Source organism: Zootoca vivipara, chromosome 5 (genome assembly GCF_965207765.1).
Source record: "Zootoca vivipara chromosome 5, rZooViv2.hap1.1, whole genome shotgun sequence".
Lineage (NCBI taxonomy): Eukaryota > Metazoa > Chordata > Lepidosauria > Squamata > Lacertidae > Zootoca > Zootoca vivipara.
Window position 1 is genome coordinate 9,538,427 of NC_142588.1, and position 16,963 is coordinate 9,555,389.

Here is a 16,963-nt window from a genome sequence, read left to right on the forward strand (position 1 = left end):
GCATAAGAATTCGTTCATTTCCCCCCTTAAAAATATAGTCCGGCCCCCCCATAAGGTCTGAGGGACAGTGGGCCAGCCCCCTGCTGAAAAGGTTTGCTGACCCCTGCTCTAGCCGGTGGGAAATCAGTTTTTTTGTGGGGGGTGTCTGTGTTTTTGACTGGGAAAATAGCCAGATGAATTGTCACAGGCCTTGTTTTTGCATTTCACTGTCATCTGACCCCACTGTTTTATATTCCCCCCCCTCCACAGCTGTATGTGCAAGAGAATAAGACATCTTCCTGCATCTGACAAGTCTTTAGTCCACAAATGTTCATGCAGTTTCTTTTGTCTTACCACAAGACTCTTTTATTTTTCTAATGGCACTACTATTACCCATGGTTAACACTTTCATAATTTCCCAATTTTGAATTTCTATCTCAGATTGAATTTTTGTTTATTTTGGGGGGATGGGGGCAGGGGTAGTCTCATTCTATACCATTTATGCTTCCGTACTTCAGTATTATTTTTTTAATTATGAACTTGCATCTGCTTAAAACTGGTTATGTCCTTGAACTTTTAAGAATCACAGTGATCTCATCCTAGTTTCATTATATGCGGTGCTTTTTCTGGGGGGACGCAAGGGTATGTGTACCCCTGAACATTTTGTGAATCTAATGGGAGAAGAAACTTTTTTTAAAAAAATAATAGTTTCTTCTCTACCACAGTGAATCGTCAGTTCCGTTGCTACCCCTGATGGCGGCCTCATTTCCTGTCACTGCGTTTTTTCCAGAGTCTCAGACGGAAGCGAGCGTTTAATGTGTGAAGCAGTGTGGAATGTGGATGTGTGGTGTTTTACTGATGTAAGTCAGTGGACTTTACCGTGGAACTACCAATGTGGAAGTTACCGTGAGCTGTGTAATATGAGGTAATTCATGTTCTTTGTACTTTTGTCCATTTCCTGTATTTGTTTTTCCCAATTTGAACTATAAAATGGTGGTGTTCTTGAGTCAAAAAGAGAGTACCCCTAAACATTAAAAAACAAACAAACCACTGGCTATATGATTTCAGTAGAACTGTGGAACCTGAGAAACATGTCAATACTGGATTATCTTGGGATTTCCCATGTGTCCAAGTGCAAAATAGTTTGGGGTTTACCCAGAGTGGCTGGGGCGACCCAGTCAGATGGGCGGGGTACAAACAATAATAAATAACAAAATAATTATTATAAAATTATTAGTTTGTGATATGTGGGCCAGGAACGATCTCGCATAACACCAACATTGCTCCACTGATGCCATCAGTAGAGAATCTGGCTTGAGAAATGAATTGCTCATGCTGACACCCATGTAAAAGGTAAAGGTAAAGGATCCCAGGACGGTTAAGTCCAGTCAAAGGCGACTATGGGGTTGCAGGGCTCATCTCGCTTTCAGGCTGAGGGAGCCGGCGTTGGTCCAGACAGCTTTCCAAGTCATGTGGCCAGCATGACTAAACCGCTTCTGGCGCAACGGAACACCATGACGGAAACCAGAGGGCACGGAAACGCCGTTTACCTTCCCACTGCAGCGGCACCTATTTATCTACTTGCACTGGCATGTTTTCAAAGTGTTCCCAGCAGGAGCTGGGACAGAGCAACGGGAGCTCACCCCGTCACAGGGATTCAAACTGCCAACCTTCTGATCGGCAAGCCCAAGAGGTTCAGTGGTTAAGACCACAGCGCCACCCACGTCCCTACGACACTCATGTATCAGCTTGCCTGGCACTAACAGGTGATTTATTGAAGGCCCTAAATTATGACGATTTCCCATTTCCTAGACACAAGTACAATTATAGTCCAAGCCAGGGTTTCTCAAACTTTGAACTTGGATCCTGCCTGTCCTAAACTCATCCTCAACCCTGATTATTATTACACAGGCTTTAGAACAGGCATCCCCAAACTTCGGCCCTCCAGATGTTTTGGACTACAATTCCCATCTTCCCCGACCACTGGTCCTGTTAGCTAGGGATCATGGGAGTTGTAGGCCAAAACATCTGGAGGGCCGCAGTTTGGGGATGCCTGCTTTAGAACAAATGCAATACCTCCATTCTTTTGATTCCACCAACACCTCTCCCTCCGTAATAAGATGCATCCACTGTAGGCCACTTCTTCTTTGGAAATCCATCTTCATCATCTGACTCCTGTGGGAAAGATATGGAAAGGGAGAGCGATCTGTGTGTGCATATTCTCAGGAAGCAGCTTGGTCAACAAGCAGGCATCTGAAATCTCTATTCTTGGCTTTGCATGCCTGTATTCATAGCCTGGCAGCAAACAGAAACCTCGTTGTTTTCCCAGCTGCAGCTCCTTCCAGGGCAGAAAAAAAGAAGAAGAGGAGAGGGGCTCTTTGCCTTTTTAGCTAAGGCTATTTATCTGCAATCAAATATAGAGAGAGCTTCAAAAATCTGTTTAGATTGTGAAGCTGTATTGTACGTTATAATGCTAGATATTCTAAGGCATTGCCCAAAAGGCAATGCATTAATAAAAAAATGACCTTATTTATTATATACTTTTGAAACTATCCATCTTTCTCGCAAACTCCTGTTTATTCATCGCTCCAGTTATACAACTATTATTTTGATCATTGTTTCTTGTGGAAGATGTTACTGCATATGGAAGCAAACTACCCCTCAGACTTTCCTGGTCTGTCACTGCCAGCTCAAACCGCACTAGTCTGTATCGCGTTTTTTTTGCATCAACGTGCATCATGTTAGGCTTATTTATGCTGAACAGCGTCTGCACCTGTACACCCATGCTCCTGTTTACACATTTTTAGCGCGGCTGGGACATTTTAAGCGTGCCAGCTCTGGCACCATTACCCTGCGCCAGCCAAACAGATTCAGCTGAAAAAGTGCTGAGTATCGCTAATGTAGATACTGGCTGGAGAAGGCGCCTCTTTTCCTTTCCTTTAAAAAACACACCAAAAAACCCTACATTGAGCAAAAGGAAGCTGGCAGCCGAGTGCAGCCCACTGTGACCTCAAATACCCCCAGGAAAAGGAAACAACACCATTCCTGTTTCCTTCCAAGGGACGGAAAAAAGGAGAGACGCTCCAATGGTAGAGCTAGACAGCCATTTCTTTTTCCCATAGAAAGGAAATGGAAACCGTGTTGTTTCCTTTCCTGGAAAACTGGAAGTTTCCGTTTGCAATCACTCACTTACTGGCTAAATTCATGGGAGACTCTTGTCCCCTACCCAGCCTGTCCCATTCGCAGTTGTTCCCAGGAGCCCCTACGGGAATGTTGCTGCATTCCAGGGTAACAGCTTGAGTAACAACATACTTACAGGTTCCATTGGGGGTGGCGGGGGCGGCTCCTTGATGACCTGAAACACACACATACATAGGCCTGTCAGTGCCTGCAAGCTTTGTCCCCCATCTACATACAACCTTTTCACTCATTGAAACAGTCTGCCTCATCAACTTCATCTCTTCAAAAGGTTCGCAAAGGTTGGCTTCTCCTGAGCCCTTCATGTCTTTAGACAAGTGGTTCCCCTCAGATGCCACTGGACCACAATCACAGACTGTTGAATATGCTGACAGAAATCCACCCCCCAAAAAATATATATTACTGCAACTAGGATTTTACTGTATTGGCCCAAATATAAACCACACCTTTTTTTCCCAAATTCCGACCGCGAAAAGTTAAAGTGCGGCTTAAATTCGCGACCTTACAAAAATCGGCTTTTACGATATTGCAGGCTTCCTCAAACTCGGACCCCCAGATGGTTTGAGACTACAATTCCCATCATCCCTGATCACTGGTCCTGCTAGCTAGGGATCATGGGAGTTGTAGGCCAAAAACATCTGGAGGGCCGAGTTTGAGGAAGCCTGCTGTAGGATTTTCTTCTACATTTGCCGTTTACGGGTGTGAGTGCCTGTGGAATTTTAAGGGAGTTGCTTTATTCTGGTATTCTCCTCCCCCCCCCCAATGAATTTTAAAGGTGCGGCTTAATAGCGGGTGAGGCTAATATTCAGGCCAATATGGTATGTGCACAGAACTGGAACAAAGACGTTCCAACCAAAGAAGAATGGATAATGGACTAAGCAGAACCAGCAAAATGATCAGGAAAACTTAGGGAATCTTATGATGAGTGTTTTGTGGAAGAATGGTTGCATTTTTCGGGCTAGTTAAAGAAATATTATAGTATGATGATCTTGCGAGCGGGATTTGAGCTATGAGCAACAAAAGTAATTAGATTACAGTGGACGCTTGGGTTGCGAACGTGATCCGTGCGGGAGGGACGTTCGCAACCTGCGTCTGCATACGCACAGATCGCGATTCGGCGCTTCTGCGCATGCGCAAAGCATGATTTAGCACTTCTATGCACACACGCGTGCCGAAACCCAGAAGTAACCCGTTCCAGGTTCGGTGCGGAGCCCAACCCGAAAAGACGCAACCTGAAGCGCCCGTAACCCAAGGTATAACTGTATAATATTGTGGTTCTGATGCAATAGATAAAAGATGGAGTGTGGCAGAAGGGGAGGAGGAAACAACTCCATGGGAAAAGGGGCAGGAAGCCGACAAAAATGAAAGACAAAACCGTGTTATGACTATACATGTTAAAATGTTGAAACTTAATAAAATTGGGGGGGAAAGGAATATGCTGGCTGGCGCTGATGGATGTTGGGAGTCCCAAAATATCTGCACCTCTTGAGGTTGGCCACTCCTGTTCCAGGCTTAACAGTGTCGTTGCTAAAGCATGGAAAATGAACCGGACAGGTGTGAGAGTCCTACAAGCTTCTAAGGTTGAGATTGCTCCACCAATATTCCTAGTGAGGGGCCATGGAAAAGCCACAGTGTTTTGTATTCACTGCTGCACTTACAATCCTGCCAGCTCCTGCAAGGCAAAGCAAAAGGCAGGCACTTTTTTCTTTTCCGCTGTACCAGCTCCAAAGATTGGGCCCCTCGGGAGATCTGTGGGGCTTTTGGATCCAGCCTCTGGCATCGGACCCTGAAACTCACAGATCACGGAATCATAGAGTTGGAAGGGACCACAAAGGCCATCTAGTCTAAGCCCGGGAAAGTAGCTTCCTGACCACAGGGGTAAAAGCTCAGGGCTTCTGCGACAATGGAGCTCCCCCACAAGCACAGGCAACAATCAACATTTGGGGGGTGAGGGCTAGGATTGCAACCTTAGGCATTTAATCATGGAGAATTGTGGCAACCATCCAGCCCACACATCTGCCTCTAACTTGTTGCCACTGACTGTACAGCTGTGGTGGGTGTGACTCTTTAAAACACCCTTGGCAAATCAGGGATAATTTGACAAAAATGAAAATGTACCCTGATGTGAAGTTTGCAGAAACTGAGGAAGGACGGGCTTCCATCATGAACTAGCCATGAACGAATCAGTTACGCTTTACGCATTTTAGTGTGCTCACATTTTTCTCCCTGTTAAGAAGTATTCTGCTTCTTGGGAACCTGGTTAAACTGCTCTTTTACAGTTTTTTTAATGGTATAAGATGGTGCGGATATAATTGGTTTGAGGAAATTAATGCAATCCACTCATATAATTCTACTGGCATGCTAAATTTAGTTTAATAAGCAGTGGATTTTTTAAAAATGTACACAAAAAGTATAAACGCAGGAAATAGAAAGATCATACAGGGCAGTCGACTTGGCTCTTGGCCCAGGTTTCTAGCTGACAAAATATGAAACAGCCCTCAGTTGCATCTGAAATAAGATTGTTTGGCATTCTTTTTCTGAAGAAATAACTTATTGATTTATTTTTTTAAAAATATGTTTGCTCGTTAGAAACCAAACCTTACTTTGTTGTCTGTGGACCACTAATATCTAATGAATTCTGCCTCTGCCTGGAATGTGGCTTCTGGGCTCTGTATCATTCTGCAAGCTCAGCCGCCACGAATCTTTTTCCAGTGCCCAGAAAAAAAGCAAGAGTCTTCCAGATGAAAACCCTGCCAGGGGTATCTTGCAAAAGCAGAGCTGAGCAGCAAGGAAGTGACTCATTTTCTAAACTTACAAGCAAGTGCAAGTTCTGGGGTGGGATCCTGGCATGTAGCCCGAGACTCTAATCGCTTTGCTGCTGGCTGCAGAATATACTAAGGGCTCTCTGTGCAATGAAAGCACACAGCACCGTGTTTCTGTGGGAAAGGAGCTCACAGTCGAGCTTTCTTCAAGACATCATTTTGTTAAACATGAGCCCCAAAGCTCTGGAAACATCTTGGCAGGAAACCAGGCAGAGGGCCTTTTCGGTAGTGGCGCCCGCCCTGTGGAACGCCCTCTCATCAGATGTCAAGGAAATAAACAACTATCTGACTTTTAGAAAACATCTGGCGGCAGCCCTGTTTAGGGAAGTTTTAAATGTTTGATGTCTTATTGTGTTTTTAATATTCTATTGGGAGTCTCTCAGAGTGGCTGGGGAAACCCAGCCAGATGGGTGGGGTACAAATTAATTATTATTATTATTATTATTATTATTATTATTATTATTAGGTAAAAGGTAAAGGGACCCCTGACCATTAGGTCCAGTCGTGACCGACTCTGGGGTTGCGCGCTCATCTCGCATTATTGGCCAAGGGAGCCGGCGTACAGCTTCCAGGTCACGTGGCCAGCATGACAAAGCCGCTTCTGGCAAACCAGAGCAGCACATGGAAACGCCGTTTACCTTCCCGCTGTAGCGGTTCCTATTTATCTACTTGCATTTATGACGTGCTTTCGAACTGCTAGGTTAGCAGGAGCTGGGACCGAGCAACGGGAGCTCACACCGTCACAGGGATTCGATCCGCCAACCTTCTGATCAGCAAGCCCTAGCCTCAGTGGTTTAACCCACAGCGCCACTTGGGTCCCTATTATTATTATTATTAGGCTGCTTCTGTTTTAAATTATTTTTATTATTTTTTCAAATTATTACAAATCAAGCCAATTTACTTTAATTTAATACAATTTCTTAAAGTCGGGTTTCTTGCTCTTGTTCGGAATATCTTGGCTGCTTCTTTAACCATTCCCACTCAGCACCCTATTGTTTAGCCTCCTTATAGCCATGGTTAAGGGCAGGCAACTCTATTTCTGCCTTAATAAATCTTCACAAAATCCCTGTAAGGAACGCTTACTGTTGTTGCCTTTTTACAAAACGGGAAAGATGAGCAACAGGAGAGGGCAAAGTCGTCCCATTAGTTCATGACTGATCTGAGCCTGAATCTCACTAGTCACCTAATTTATCCTGGCCCATCTCCTATGCCTTTAATGATAAGAGAAAAGGATGGAAAATGAGCAGAAGAAACAAGGATGACCTATCTTTGTCCCTTTACCAGCAGCTAGACCTCTCACTGCATTAGGATGCTATTAATATATTTAAAACGTTTCCATGTGACCCTTTGGTATATATATCCCAGGATAAAAGGTAAAGGTAAAGGTAAAGGGCCCCCTGACCATCAGGTCCAGTCGTGTCCAACTCTGGGGTTGCGGCGCTCATCTCGCTCTATAGGCCGAGGGAGCCAGCGTTTGTCCGCAGACAGCTTCCGGGTCATGTGGCCAGCATGACAAAGCTGCTTCTGGCGAACCAGAGCAGCGCATGGAAACGCCGTTTACCTTCCCGCCGGAGCGGTCCCTATTTATCTACTTGCACTTTGACATGCTTTCGAACTGCTAGGTTGCCAGGAGCTGGGACCGAGCAACGGGAGCTCGCCCCGTTGCAGGGATTCGAACCGCCGACCTTCTGATCAGCAAGCCCTAGACTCTGTGGTTTAACCCACAGCACCACCTGGGTCCCTCTCACTGCATTAGGATGCTATTAATATATTTAAAACGTTTCCATGTGACCCTTTGGTATATATATCCCAGGATAACAGCAATCTATTATACAGAAATGAGGAAGCCTTTCCTGGCAGAAAGCTAAAGTGAAAAGAAAAACCTTCGTCTCCTAAAACTGCACGTGTCAGCCTGCTGTTAAAAGTTCAGGAACCCAGTAAGAGAGGCGGCTTACGCCTTGTTATATTTGGAAATCAATACAATTTTGGGCGTGCAGGGAAGGGAGGTGGAAACTCTGCATTTCTCAGGTCAAACAAGGGAGTGTTTTTCTCTTCCTTTTACACTTCTCCTGGACTTTAAATCCTGCCCCTGGCTAAATAACAGCCTTGAATACGACCCGCACACTTACCACGGTGCAGCAGAGCGGCCAGAACCACCAGAAGAGAGCCAAGGCCAGGAGCAGGAACAGGATCAGAAGCACAATGAAAACAATCGTCCCATGATGCTGCAAGCAAGCAAGGTATTCCTGGGTTATGGATTTTGCAACAAAACCGGGCATTGTTTATTTTGCATTGCAATCGACACGGTTCGGATTTAATCGCGGCTTTAGACGTACGGCGTACAAGGTGATGATGGTAAGGACAGGAAGAAACATCACGGACAGAATAAATGTCACACACAGGGAAGGCAATGACACAGTACGAGATCTTCACTTGCATGCTTATAAATTACTTAATGTGTCAACACGAATAGAAGTTATTAATACTGCAGCTGTTGCATAAGGGATTACTATTATGACGGGCATGTAATTGAAATCAGTAAGGTTTTGGAACGCAGGAACAAAGTAAGTAATCAAACCATTAATTCTAGCGCGCAGGGGGCCACCTAAATTATATGTTTTGGTATCTGAATGATTTGTATTAGGAATTGTACAGTGGTACCTCAGTTTAAGTACACAATTGGTTCCGGAAGTCTGTACTTAACCTGAAGCGAACTTTCCCATTGAAAGTAATGGATTAATCCGTTCCAGACGGGTCCGTGGAGTACTCAACCTGAAGCGTACTTAACCCGAAGTATGAGTGTAATTGGTTCCGGAAGTCCGTACTTAACCTGAAGCGTACTTAATCTGAAGCGAACTTTCCCATTGAAAGTAATGGAAAGTGGATTAATCCATTCCAGATGGGTCCGTGGCGTACTTAAACTGAAAGTACTCAAACCGAAACGTACTTAAACCGAGGTATGACTGTATTATAATTTGGCATTGTTATAATGAGGCTATTATTGGATTGTTGTAATTGAAAAATAATACAACTAAATAAATAAATAAAGCGTAGGTATTTTCTTCCCTCTCTTTCTTTAAAACAGCTACAATTGCAAACACCTTTGGGTTTCCATTGGGTTCTATAACCCAGGATGCAGGACTTGGAACAATAAATACCTTCTTTCCACTGCTGCCCTGCTTGTTGAACTACTGGCACCCACACCACCGTTTATGAGTGCCACAAGGTGTCCGGACCTCTCGTACTCAGGGCACTCGTTAAAACATCTGGGGCACATGCCCCACTGAGCCCAGGGTGCCCATTGGTTCTGGCTTGACACCCGGAAAATACAATTGAGGAACTTTTACTGAGGACTTTACTAAGGAAGCTCAGCCTTCTAAATTTCAACTAGTTCAAAGAAACAGCGCTGGGCGGGAAAAGTGGCAAACCCCACCCTGCCTCCTTTGCTGCAACCAGAATAGGTAAAGGTAAAGGACCCCTGGATGGTTAAGTCCACTCAAAGGCGACTATGGGGTTGCGGCGCTCATGTCGCTTTCAGGCTGAGGGAGCCGGCGTTTGTCAACAGACAGCTTTCCGGGTTATGTGAGCAGCATGACTAAACTGCTTCTGGTGCAAAAGGGACACCCTGACGGAAGCCAGAGTACACAGAAACACTGTTTACCTTTCCACTGCAGCGGTACCTATTTATCTACTTGCACTGGTGTGCTTTCAAAGTGCTATGTTGGCAGGAGCTGGGACAGAGCAACGGGAGCTCACCCCGTCACGGGGTCTACTTGCACTGGCGTGTTTTTGAACTGCTAGGTTGGCAGGAGCTGGGACTGAGCGGCAGGAGCTCACACTGTTGTGCAGATTCGAACCGCCGACCTTCTGATCGGCAAACCCAAGAGGCTTGTTGGTTTAGACCACAGTGCCGCCCGCATCCAGTATAACCAATAACAGTCCCCATCTCCTGAGAGTGAACCAGGGAGCTTCTGCAAGGCCACAGCTCTTCCCCATTAACCCACCGTTAATCACAAGTCCTTTGCAATTAAGCATTGAATTTGCAACTCTTTATTCTTTTAATTTCATTTTTTAAAATCTAACAAGCGCTTAATGATCCACTGTTGGTTTTTTTAAAAATGAAAGTCTATATCGTGGACTTTTACCGTGCTTACTGCTGCTATATTAGTTAGCATTTGTTGTTTTTCAATTTAATCTCCGCTGCATCATTTTTTGTAAGCTGCTTCATGTGTCGTTTGGCTTCAGTCAGGCCCTAAGGCAGCACATTAGATCAATTTCCTTGCTCTCTCCTTATGAAGAAGGAAGCCACACAAGCTCATCTCTTTGAACGCCAGACATAGTTTCTCTAGTGCAAAGCAGTGATCAGAGAGCAGTGTCCCCCTCTATCTAGGTTCGACACCCAGAGACTGTAACTCCAGGCTGGAGCAGAGGAAAAACAGTGCTTAAAACCTTGTTTTAAATTTTTGTGTTTTCAAATACAATGCTAGCAAGCGGCCAACCAACAACTGTTCCTGGCAGAATCGGTCCTCGCCAGAGTCATTCACACCCAATACTACTACTACTACTACTACCAATAATAATTTATTATTTATACCCCGCCCATCTGGCTGGGTTTCCCCAGCCACTATGGGTGGCTCCCAACAGAATATAATAATTAAAAAGCGATAAAACATCAAACATTAAAAACTTCCCTAAACAGGGCTGCCTTCAGATGTCTTCTAAAAGTCAGATAGTTGTTTATTTCCTTGACATCTGATGGGAGGGTGTTCCACAGGGCGGGTGCCACTACCAAGAAGGCCCTCTGCCTGCTTCCCTATAACTTGGCTTCTTGCAGTGAGGGAACTGCCAGAAGGCCCTCGGCGCTGGACCTCAGTGTTCGGGCTGAACCCCTTAGTCCTTGTTTCTGCGTTTTAGTGTCCTTCCTTCCCCCAGTTTCATAGTTCATACTTACACAGCGGGTGCTGGTGATGCTGACCGAGCTGGAGATGAATGTCAGTCCACTGTTCATGCTGACTTGCAGGTAAACCACCCTGGAGAGCCAACAGAGACATTGATTAAAATTATGGTCTTTCTCTCTGACCTCTGTTTATCGTAAGAGATAATAAAACCAATGATTTCCTCCCCCACCCCAAAAGTTTCTAACCCCGTAGTCTATACAGTGGTACCTCGACTTACGAACGACTCGACAACCGAATTTTTCGACTTACGAATGGGGCAAATGGCCGCACGCTTACAAATTTCTTGACATCCGAACGGAAACCGCGGTGGTTTTAGATAGGGTTTTTTCGACTTACAAATTTTTAGATGGGGCTGCTTCGACTTACAATTTTTTCCATTTCCAATGCATTCCTATGGGAAATCGAGTTTTCAATGGCGCTTTTCGATTTACGAATTTTTCGACCCACAAAGGTGCCTTCTGAACGGATTAAATTCGTAAGTCGAGGCACCACTGTATATATAAAAATGTAGAAGGTGCATGTTTGTACTTCCACACCTTTCTCCACAACCGCTTGCCCGATCGCTCTCAAATTTGGCCACAACATCAGAGTCACATGTGGGAGTGTAACCATCCACATACATTGGCCAGATGACACACCTAGCACAGGTAAAAACCTGGATTTGTGTAAAAAAAAAAAGTGCCCTCCAATGAACATCCAACAAACAAAGGACAAATCCCTCATGCCCTGGAGACCACGCCTCCAGCAGGGTTTACATGTTACCTCTACTTTATATCCTACAGACTAGGCCTTGGCTCCACTTTATTTCCTACAGACTAGGCCTCAACTCCACTTTGCATCCTACAGACTAGGCCTTGGCTCTACTTTACAGCCTACAGACTAGGCCTTGGCTCTACTTTACAGCCTACAGACTAGGCCTTGGCTCTACTTTACAGCCTACAGACTAGGCCTTGGCTCTACTTTACATCCTACAGACTAGGCCTTGGCTCTACTTTACAGCCTACAGACTAGGCCTCGGCTCTACTTTACAGCCTACAGACTAGGCCTCGGCTCTACTTTACAGCCTACAGACTAGGCCTTGGCTCTACTTTACAGACTAGGCCTTGGCTCTACTTTACAGCCTAAGACTAGGCCTTGGTTCAACTTTACACACTATTCCTTGGCTCTACTTTACAGCCTACAGACTAGGCCTCGGCTCTACTTTACAGACTATCCCGAGTGGAGCCCTGGGTGGAGGGTGGGGGGAGGAGGGGCCCGAATAGGTCATGGGCTGACCCAGGGTGGGTGGAGTCACAGGGATGACCCGGGGTGGGGAAAGGGGGGACCGGATACCTCATGGGTCGCTACAGGATGGGAGTAATCACAGGGATGAGACACAACAACGGGGACACACACACACATAGTCCGGGGGGGGGGACACATCCTCCCCCTTTCCTGGGAAACAAGGACCCTGAGTCAGGCACAGCAACGTGTGCCCTGGCCAGCTAGTACTGATAAATTTCAGTTGGCAGTTCTCACATTTAAGGCGTTTTATTTTGGGGGGGGGGGGAGAAAACACGACAACTAAGAGGTGGTGTGAGGAACAGGTAGAAACAAAATGTACTTACTGTCCGACATCTGCTATCACTGGAGCAGGGCAAAGTAAGTATGTGTCTTGAACAATTGTTGGCTTTTCATCTGAAGGGAACAAACGAAAAATCACCTGTTCTGTATGCTAGTACAAAGCAGCCATAAAAACTTTATTTGGCAAGTTTATGAAGAGCACCTGTTTCATTTTTTTAAAAAAATTGTTACAGCAGCTAATCGTTCTAGGCTTCCTTTCTTCTTTTTTAGCATTTCAGCCAGTGAGTTGCAGGTCATTTCATTCAGAGTAGAACAAATTGATATACAGGTATACCGTATATATAATACTTGTCTGTCCTGTTTTGGAGTGATTTGATTCCCTAACCAATGGTGGTTGAATTGTTGCCCTTTATTGCTAAGTATACGTTAGGGAGGTTCAAACTTGCTTTTTTCGGATGAAGTTCATGAAATCCTTATCTAGGAAAATAATACAAAGGCCCTTTTAGTGTGGCTATCTCCCTGCACTCCTTGACTGAGAATACAGACTGACATTATCTCAGCTGCAGGACATGCAGAAATTTAACAAGTGTAGGTTTCCTCGTCTTCCTGAAACTTTGCAACCCTGCCTGTGCTTTTGTGTTCTGGATGATCAGATTCATAACTTCCATTCCAATGATGAAAAATGCGTCGGCCGAACATCTGCATATACCAGCAAGACAAGCCCAAGTGCCATGGGACTGATGCAAAAATAGCCACGAGGATGAAAATTCTTCCCCTGTTTCCATTTCACACCACAACACTAGTGAAAGCACTTTTCTGGGGCGGAAGGCTTAACATCACCATGCCACAACCTGCCAACTTACTAAGAGTAATGGTATTATTGATCTTGAAACTGCAGAGCACTTGGTCAATGTTCCTTGCGTAATAAAAGCCGTTGCCTTTGACCACCACTTGGTAGGATTCTGTAAAGAGAAAACGTTATAGTGAGAGGAAAACTGGCCTGGCCCAAAAACATACAGTAGGGCTTCATGGGGAATGGTTGTCAGTGCACCAAATGTGAAATGGGAACACTATTTTATGGAGAACCTCAACTGATAAAGGAAATCAAGAAGTTGACGCAGAGGAGCTATGAAATCACTATTCACATTATAGTAAAATATTCTTGGGGAAAGAGCTCAGTTCTGACCTATTTGAAGGCTGGAGAATTATGCTTTTGAGGCACAGCTCCATTCCCTAACTATTACTGTTATCTCCTGTAAAAGTGCTTTTTTGACACTACAAAAATATTACGTTTTAATGACTGCATCTCCCCCCCCCCCCGAGCGCGCCTGTAATGTTAGTGGTGTTTGTGAAAACGAGCACTGTGCATTTTCCACTCCCATTAACAGGTATAGAAACAAAAAAAAGGGAAAGCTATTCCTTTTCATCGCTGGCAAAATGAGCAGTGTAAACGGTTGGATCTGCAGCAGCCTCTTGCCCCATTCTTAATGCCATACAGCGCGACTCAGTTCCGGGGAACCCACGCCAGCTGAAAGGGCTAATTCTATTTAAATTGGGGCCCTGACTCGGCACACGTCCTTTTCTTCCCTCGTTACTGTCAGATTCCAAATTGCTGATTTTGACAAGACAACGAAGGGGAAAAGGTCAGCGCAGAACCAAAGAGGCAGCGCTGGCAGCGAGATGGTGGGTTGAAACTGGTGCGCACTGGAGGTGCTGTCGGTTTTGCTTCCGTGACTCTGATGAGGAGCTGACGGCTTGCATCCACACCTGGGAATTGACGCGGCCAGTTGGGTGCCGCATCCAGCGCAACCTTTCAATCAAGCCAGGGCACTTGTGAGTATAATCAAAGCAACGAAGCTTCTGGGAAATTCGGACTCCAGACTGATGGGCCTCTTTGCAAGCTGCGCGTCTCGGTCACTTCTAATCAAGGAAGATCCAAATTTGCAGAGTGGACTACAAGTCGGGGGGCTACAGATTGGTAGGGTCACAAAACATTAAGCCTCAGAGAACTGTCAGAATCCAGACAGACTAATCCATCTACTGCAGCTCAGTCAGCATTCAGTTTTCTCGATCGCTAAAACCCAGCCTTGGGGGGTATCCATGATTCGACAGAGGCAGGTGGAAATATATGTGGAAAAAATATGAATACCAACACGGAGAGACCCGTTCTTAAACGAAAGGGGTGCTTTAGTTGAGATTCCAGCATTGCAGGAAGTTGGGCTAGATCAGGGGCCAGCAAACTTTTTCAGCAGGGGGGCCGGCCCACTGTCCCTCAGACCTTGTGGGGGGCCAGACTATATTTTTTTGGGGGGGGGGGAGAAAAGAACGAATTCCTATGCCCAACAAATAACCCAGAGATGCATTTAAAATAAAAGCACACATTCTACTCATGTAAAAACACCAGGCAGGCCCCACAAATAACCCAGAGATGCATTTTAAATAAAAGGACACATTCTACTCATGTAAAAACACGCTGATTCCTGGACCGTCCGTGGGCCAGATTTAGAAGGTGATTGGGCCGGATCCGGCCCCAGGCTTTAGTTTGCCTACCTATGCGCTAGATGACCCCCGGGTCCCTTCTGACTCTACAATTCTATGATTCTGTAAGTGATTTATAGTTGCGAGAGCCAATATTCGTTCCCCCTCCTCCAGAATAAAATCACAATTCAGTGATGTGAACAGTGGAACAGAAAAAACAGCCTCCCTTCAATTGTTCCGTTCATATTCGTAAGTACAGGGGCAGAGGTGGATAAGGCAGTGGGAAGATTTCCTTACTTCTGCCTTGTTTCCACACCGTTCTGTGTTTGTGGGGTGTGGGTGGGTGGTGTGTGCATATGCCATTCCCACACGAACATCTACGTACCTATAGGAATAATTGTGTCCCCTCCTTTTATAACTCATGTACATGCACAGGGCAGGTGGAAGGGAAATCCATCAAGAGAAGTTTGTGACGTGGGCAGGAAGTATTTCCGTACCTATTTTTTGTACCTTCCAGCAATCGCGCAAATGTTAGCATGCACGCAGGCAGCGGCGAAGGAAGCTGCTTAGGCCGAGGGGTGGGGTGAGCCGCACCGCAGGGCCTCCGGAGTCTGCCTGCCTCCTCCCACTCAGCCACCCTACAGCTGGGAGGGGGAGGCAACGGGTGGACTGTTTGGGCAGCGCGGAGCCTGTGTGCGCCCAAGCCGCCGCATCACTCCCAGGAGTGAGTGCCGCCTGGCATTTTGTCACCCCCCCCAGTGGTGACACCCAGGGCAGACCGCCCCCACCGAACCCCCTTCCTCTGCCCCTGCACATGGGTTGAAGCGAGGCACACGAGAGTTGACTGCAGAGGTGCAAAGGGCAGCCTGCTCTGCAAGTGGGCCGTTTGTGATCACGGGCGCCTTTTCCTTATTTAATTTCTCATGGCCCAGTTTGAGAAGTCCTCACCTACGATTTGCTACACAACCTATAATACCCAAGTGAGGGGTTCTGGAAAGCGTGTCCTTACTCTTTGGGGCATTTTGGTTTACCGGGTTGCTGGAGCAGAGCTTATAAGAGCAGATGTTAAAACAGATGAACCACCTGGCTCGTTCGATTAAGTGGAAATCTGGCTTTATTCATTCTTACCAATATCATGTGATTTTTAAAAAACAACAACAACAACACGGCAAACCAATGCTGAAATGGCAAAGCTGACTGGAAAACTCAGGAACCAAGAGGACAAAGACTTTATAAAAGAATGGGAAAAATTATGTAAGTTACGTAGGAGACCACTGTAAGCAGATGGAAACACTAGCAGGTCACTTGTAGTGTAATAATTACCACGGACAATACGGATTGATATATAAGTTAAAGTTTGGAAGAAGATGCAGTTTTTAATATTGAAACTCTATATATGGATATGTACTGTACTTGGATTTTTTAAAACAAAAATAAACAACAACAGGTAGTGTGGTTGCTGACCTTGAGCCAGACATCTTGGAGAGTGAAGTCAAATGGGCCTTAGAAAGCACTGCTAATAACAAGGCCAGTGGAAGTGATGATATTCCAGCTGAACTATTTAAAATTTTAAAAGATGATGCTGTTAAGGTGCTACACCCAATATGCCAGCAAGTTTGGAAAACTCAGCAATGGCCAGAGGATTGGAGAAGATCAGTCTACATCCCAATTCCAAAGAAGGGCAGTGCCAAAGAATGCTCCAACTACCGCACAATTGCCCTCATTTCACACGCTAGCAAGGTTATGCTTAAAATTCTACAAGGCAGGCTTAGGCAGTATGTGGACCGAGAACTCCCAGAAGTGCAAGCTGGATTTCGAAAGGGCAGAGGAACCAGAGACCAAATAGCAAACATGCGCTGGATTATGGAGAAAGCTAGAGAGTTCCAGAAAAACGTCTACTTCTGCTTCATTGACTATGCAAAAGCCTTTGACTGTGTCGACCACAGCAAACTATGGAAAGTTCTT

The 16,963-nt window shown here is 45.5% G+C and overlaps 1 protein-coding gene across 2 annotated transcripts in view; it reads right to left on the reverse strand.

Moving 5' to 3' along the window:
• Positions 1-16,963, reverse strand: part of ANTXRL (ANTXR like) — a 55,620-nt gene that overhangs the window by 19,603 nt on the left and 19,054 nt on the right. Inside the window, exons 10-15 of one of the 2 annotated variants that reach the window (XM_035138230.3) lie at positions 13,384-13,482; positions 12,565-12,634; positions 10,951-11,029; positions 8,129-8,224; positions 3,296-3,334; positions 2,056-2,154 (exon numbers count right to left, since the gene is read on the reverse strand). In XM_035138230.3, the coding sequence (XP_034994121.3) occupies positions 2,056-2,154; positions 3,296-3,334; positions 8,129-8,224; positions 10,951-11,029; positions 12,565-12,634; positions 13,384-13,482 (482 nt within the window). The remainder of the gene's footprint in view (positions 1-2,055; positions 2,155-3,295; positions 3,335-8,128; positions 8,225-10,950; positions 11,030-12,564; positions 12,635-13,383; positions 13,483-16,963) is intronic. The other variant, XM_088670029.1, reaches the window with a different exon arrangement.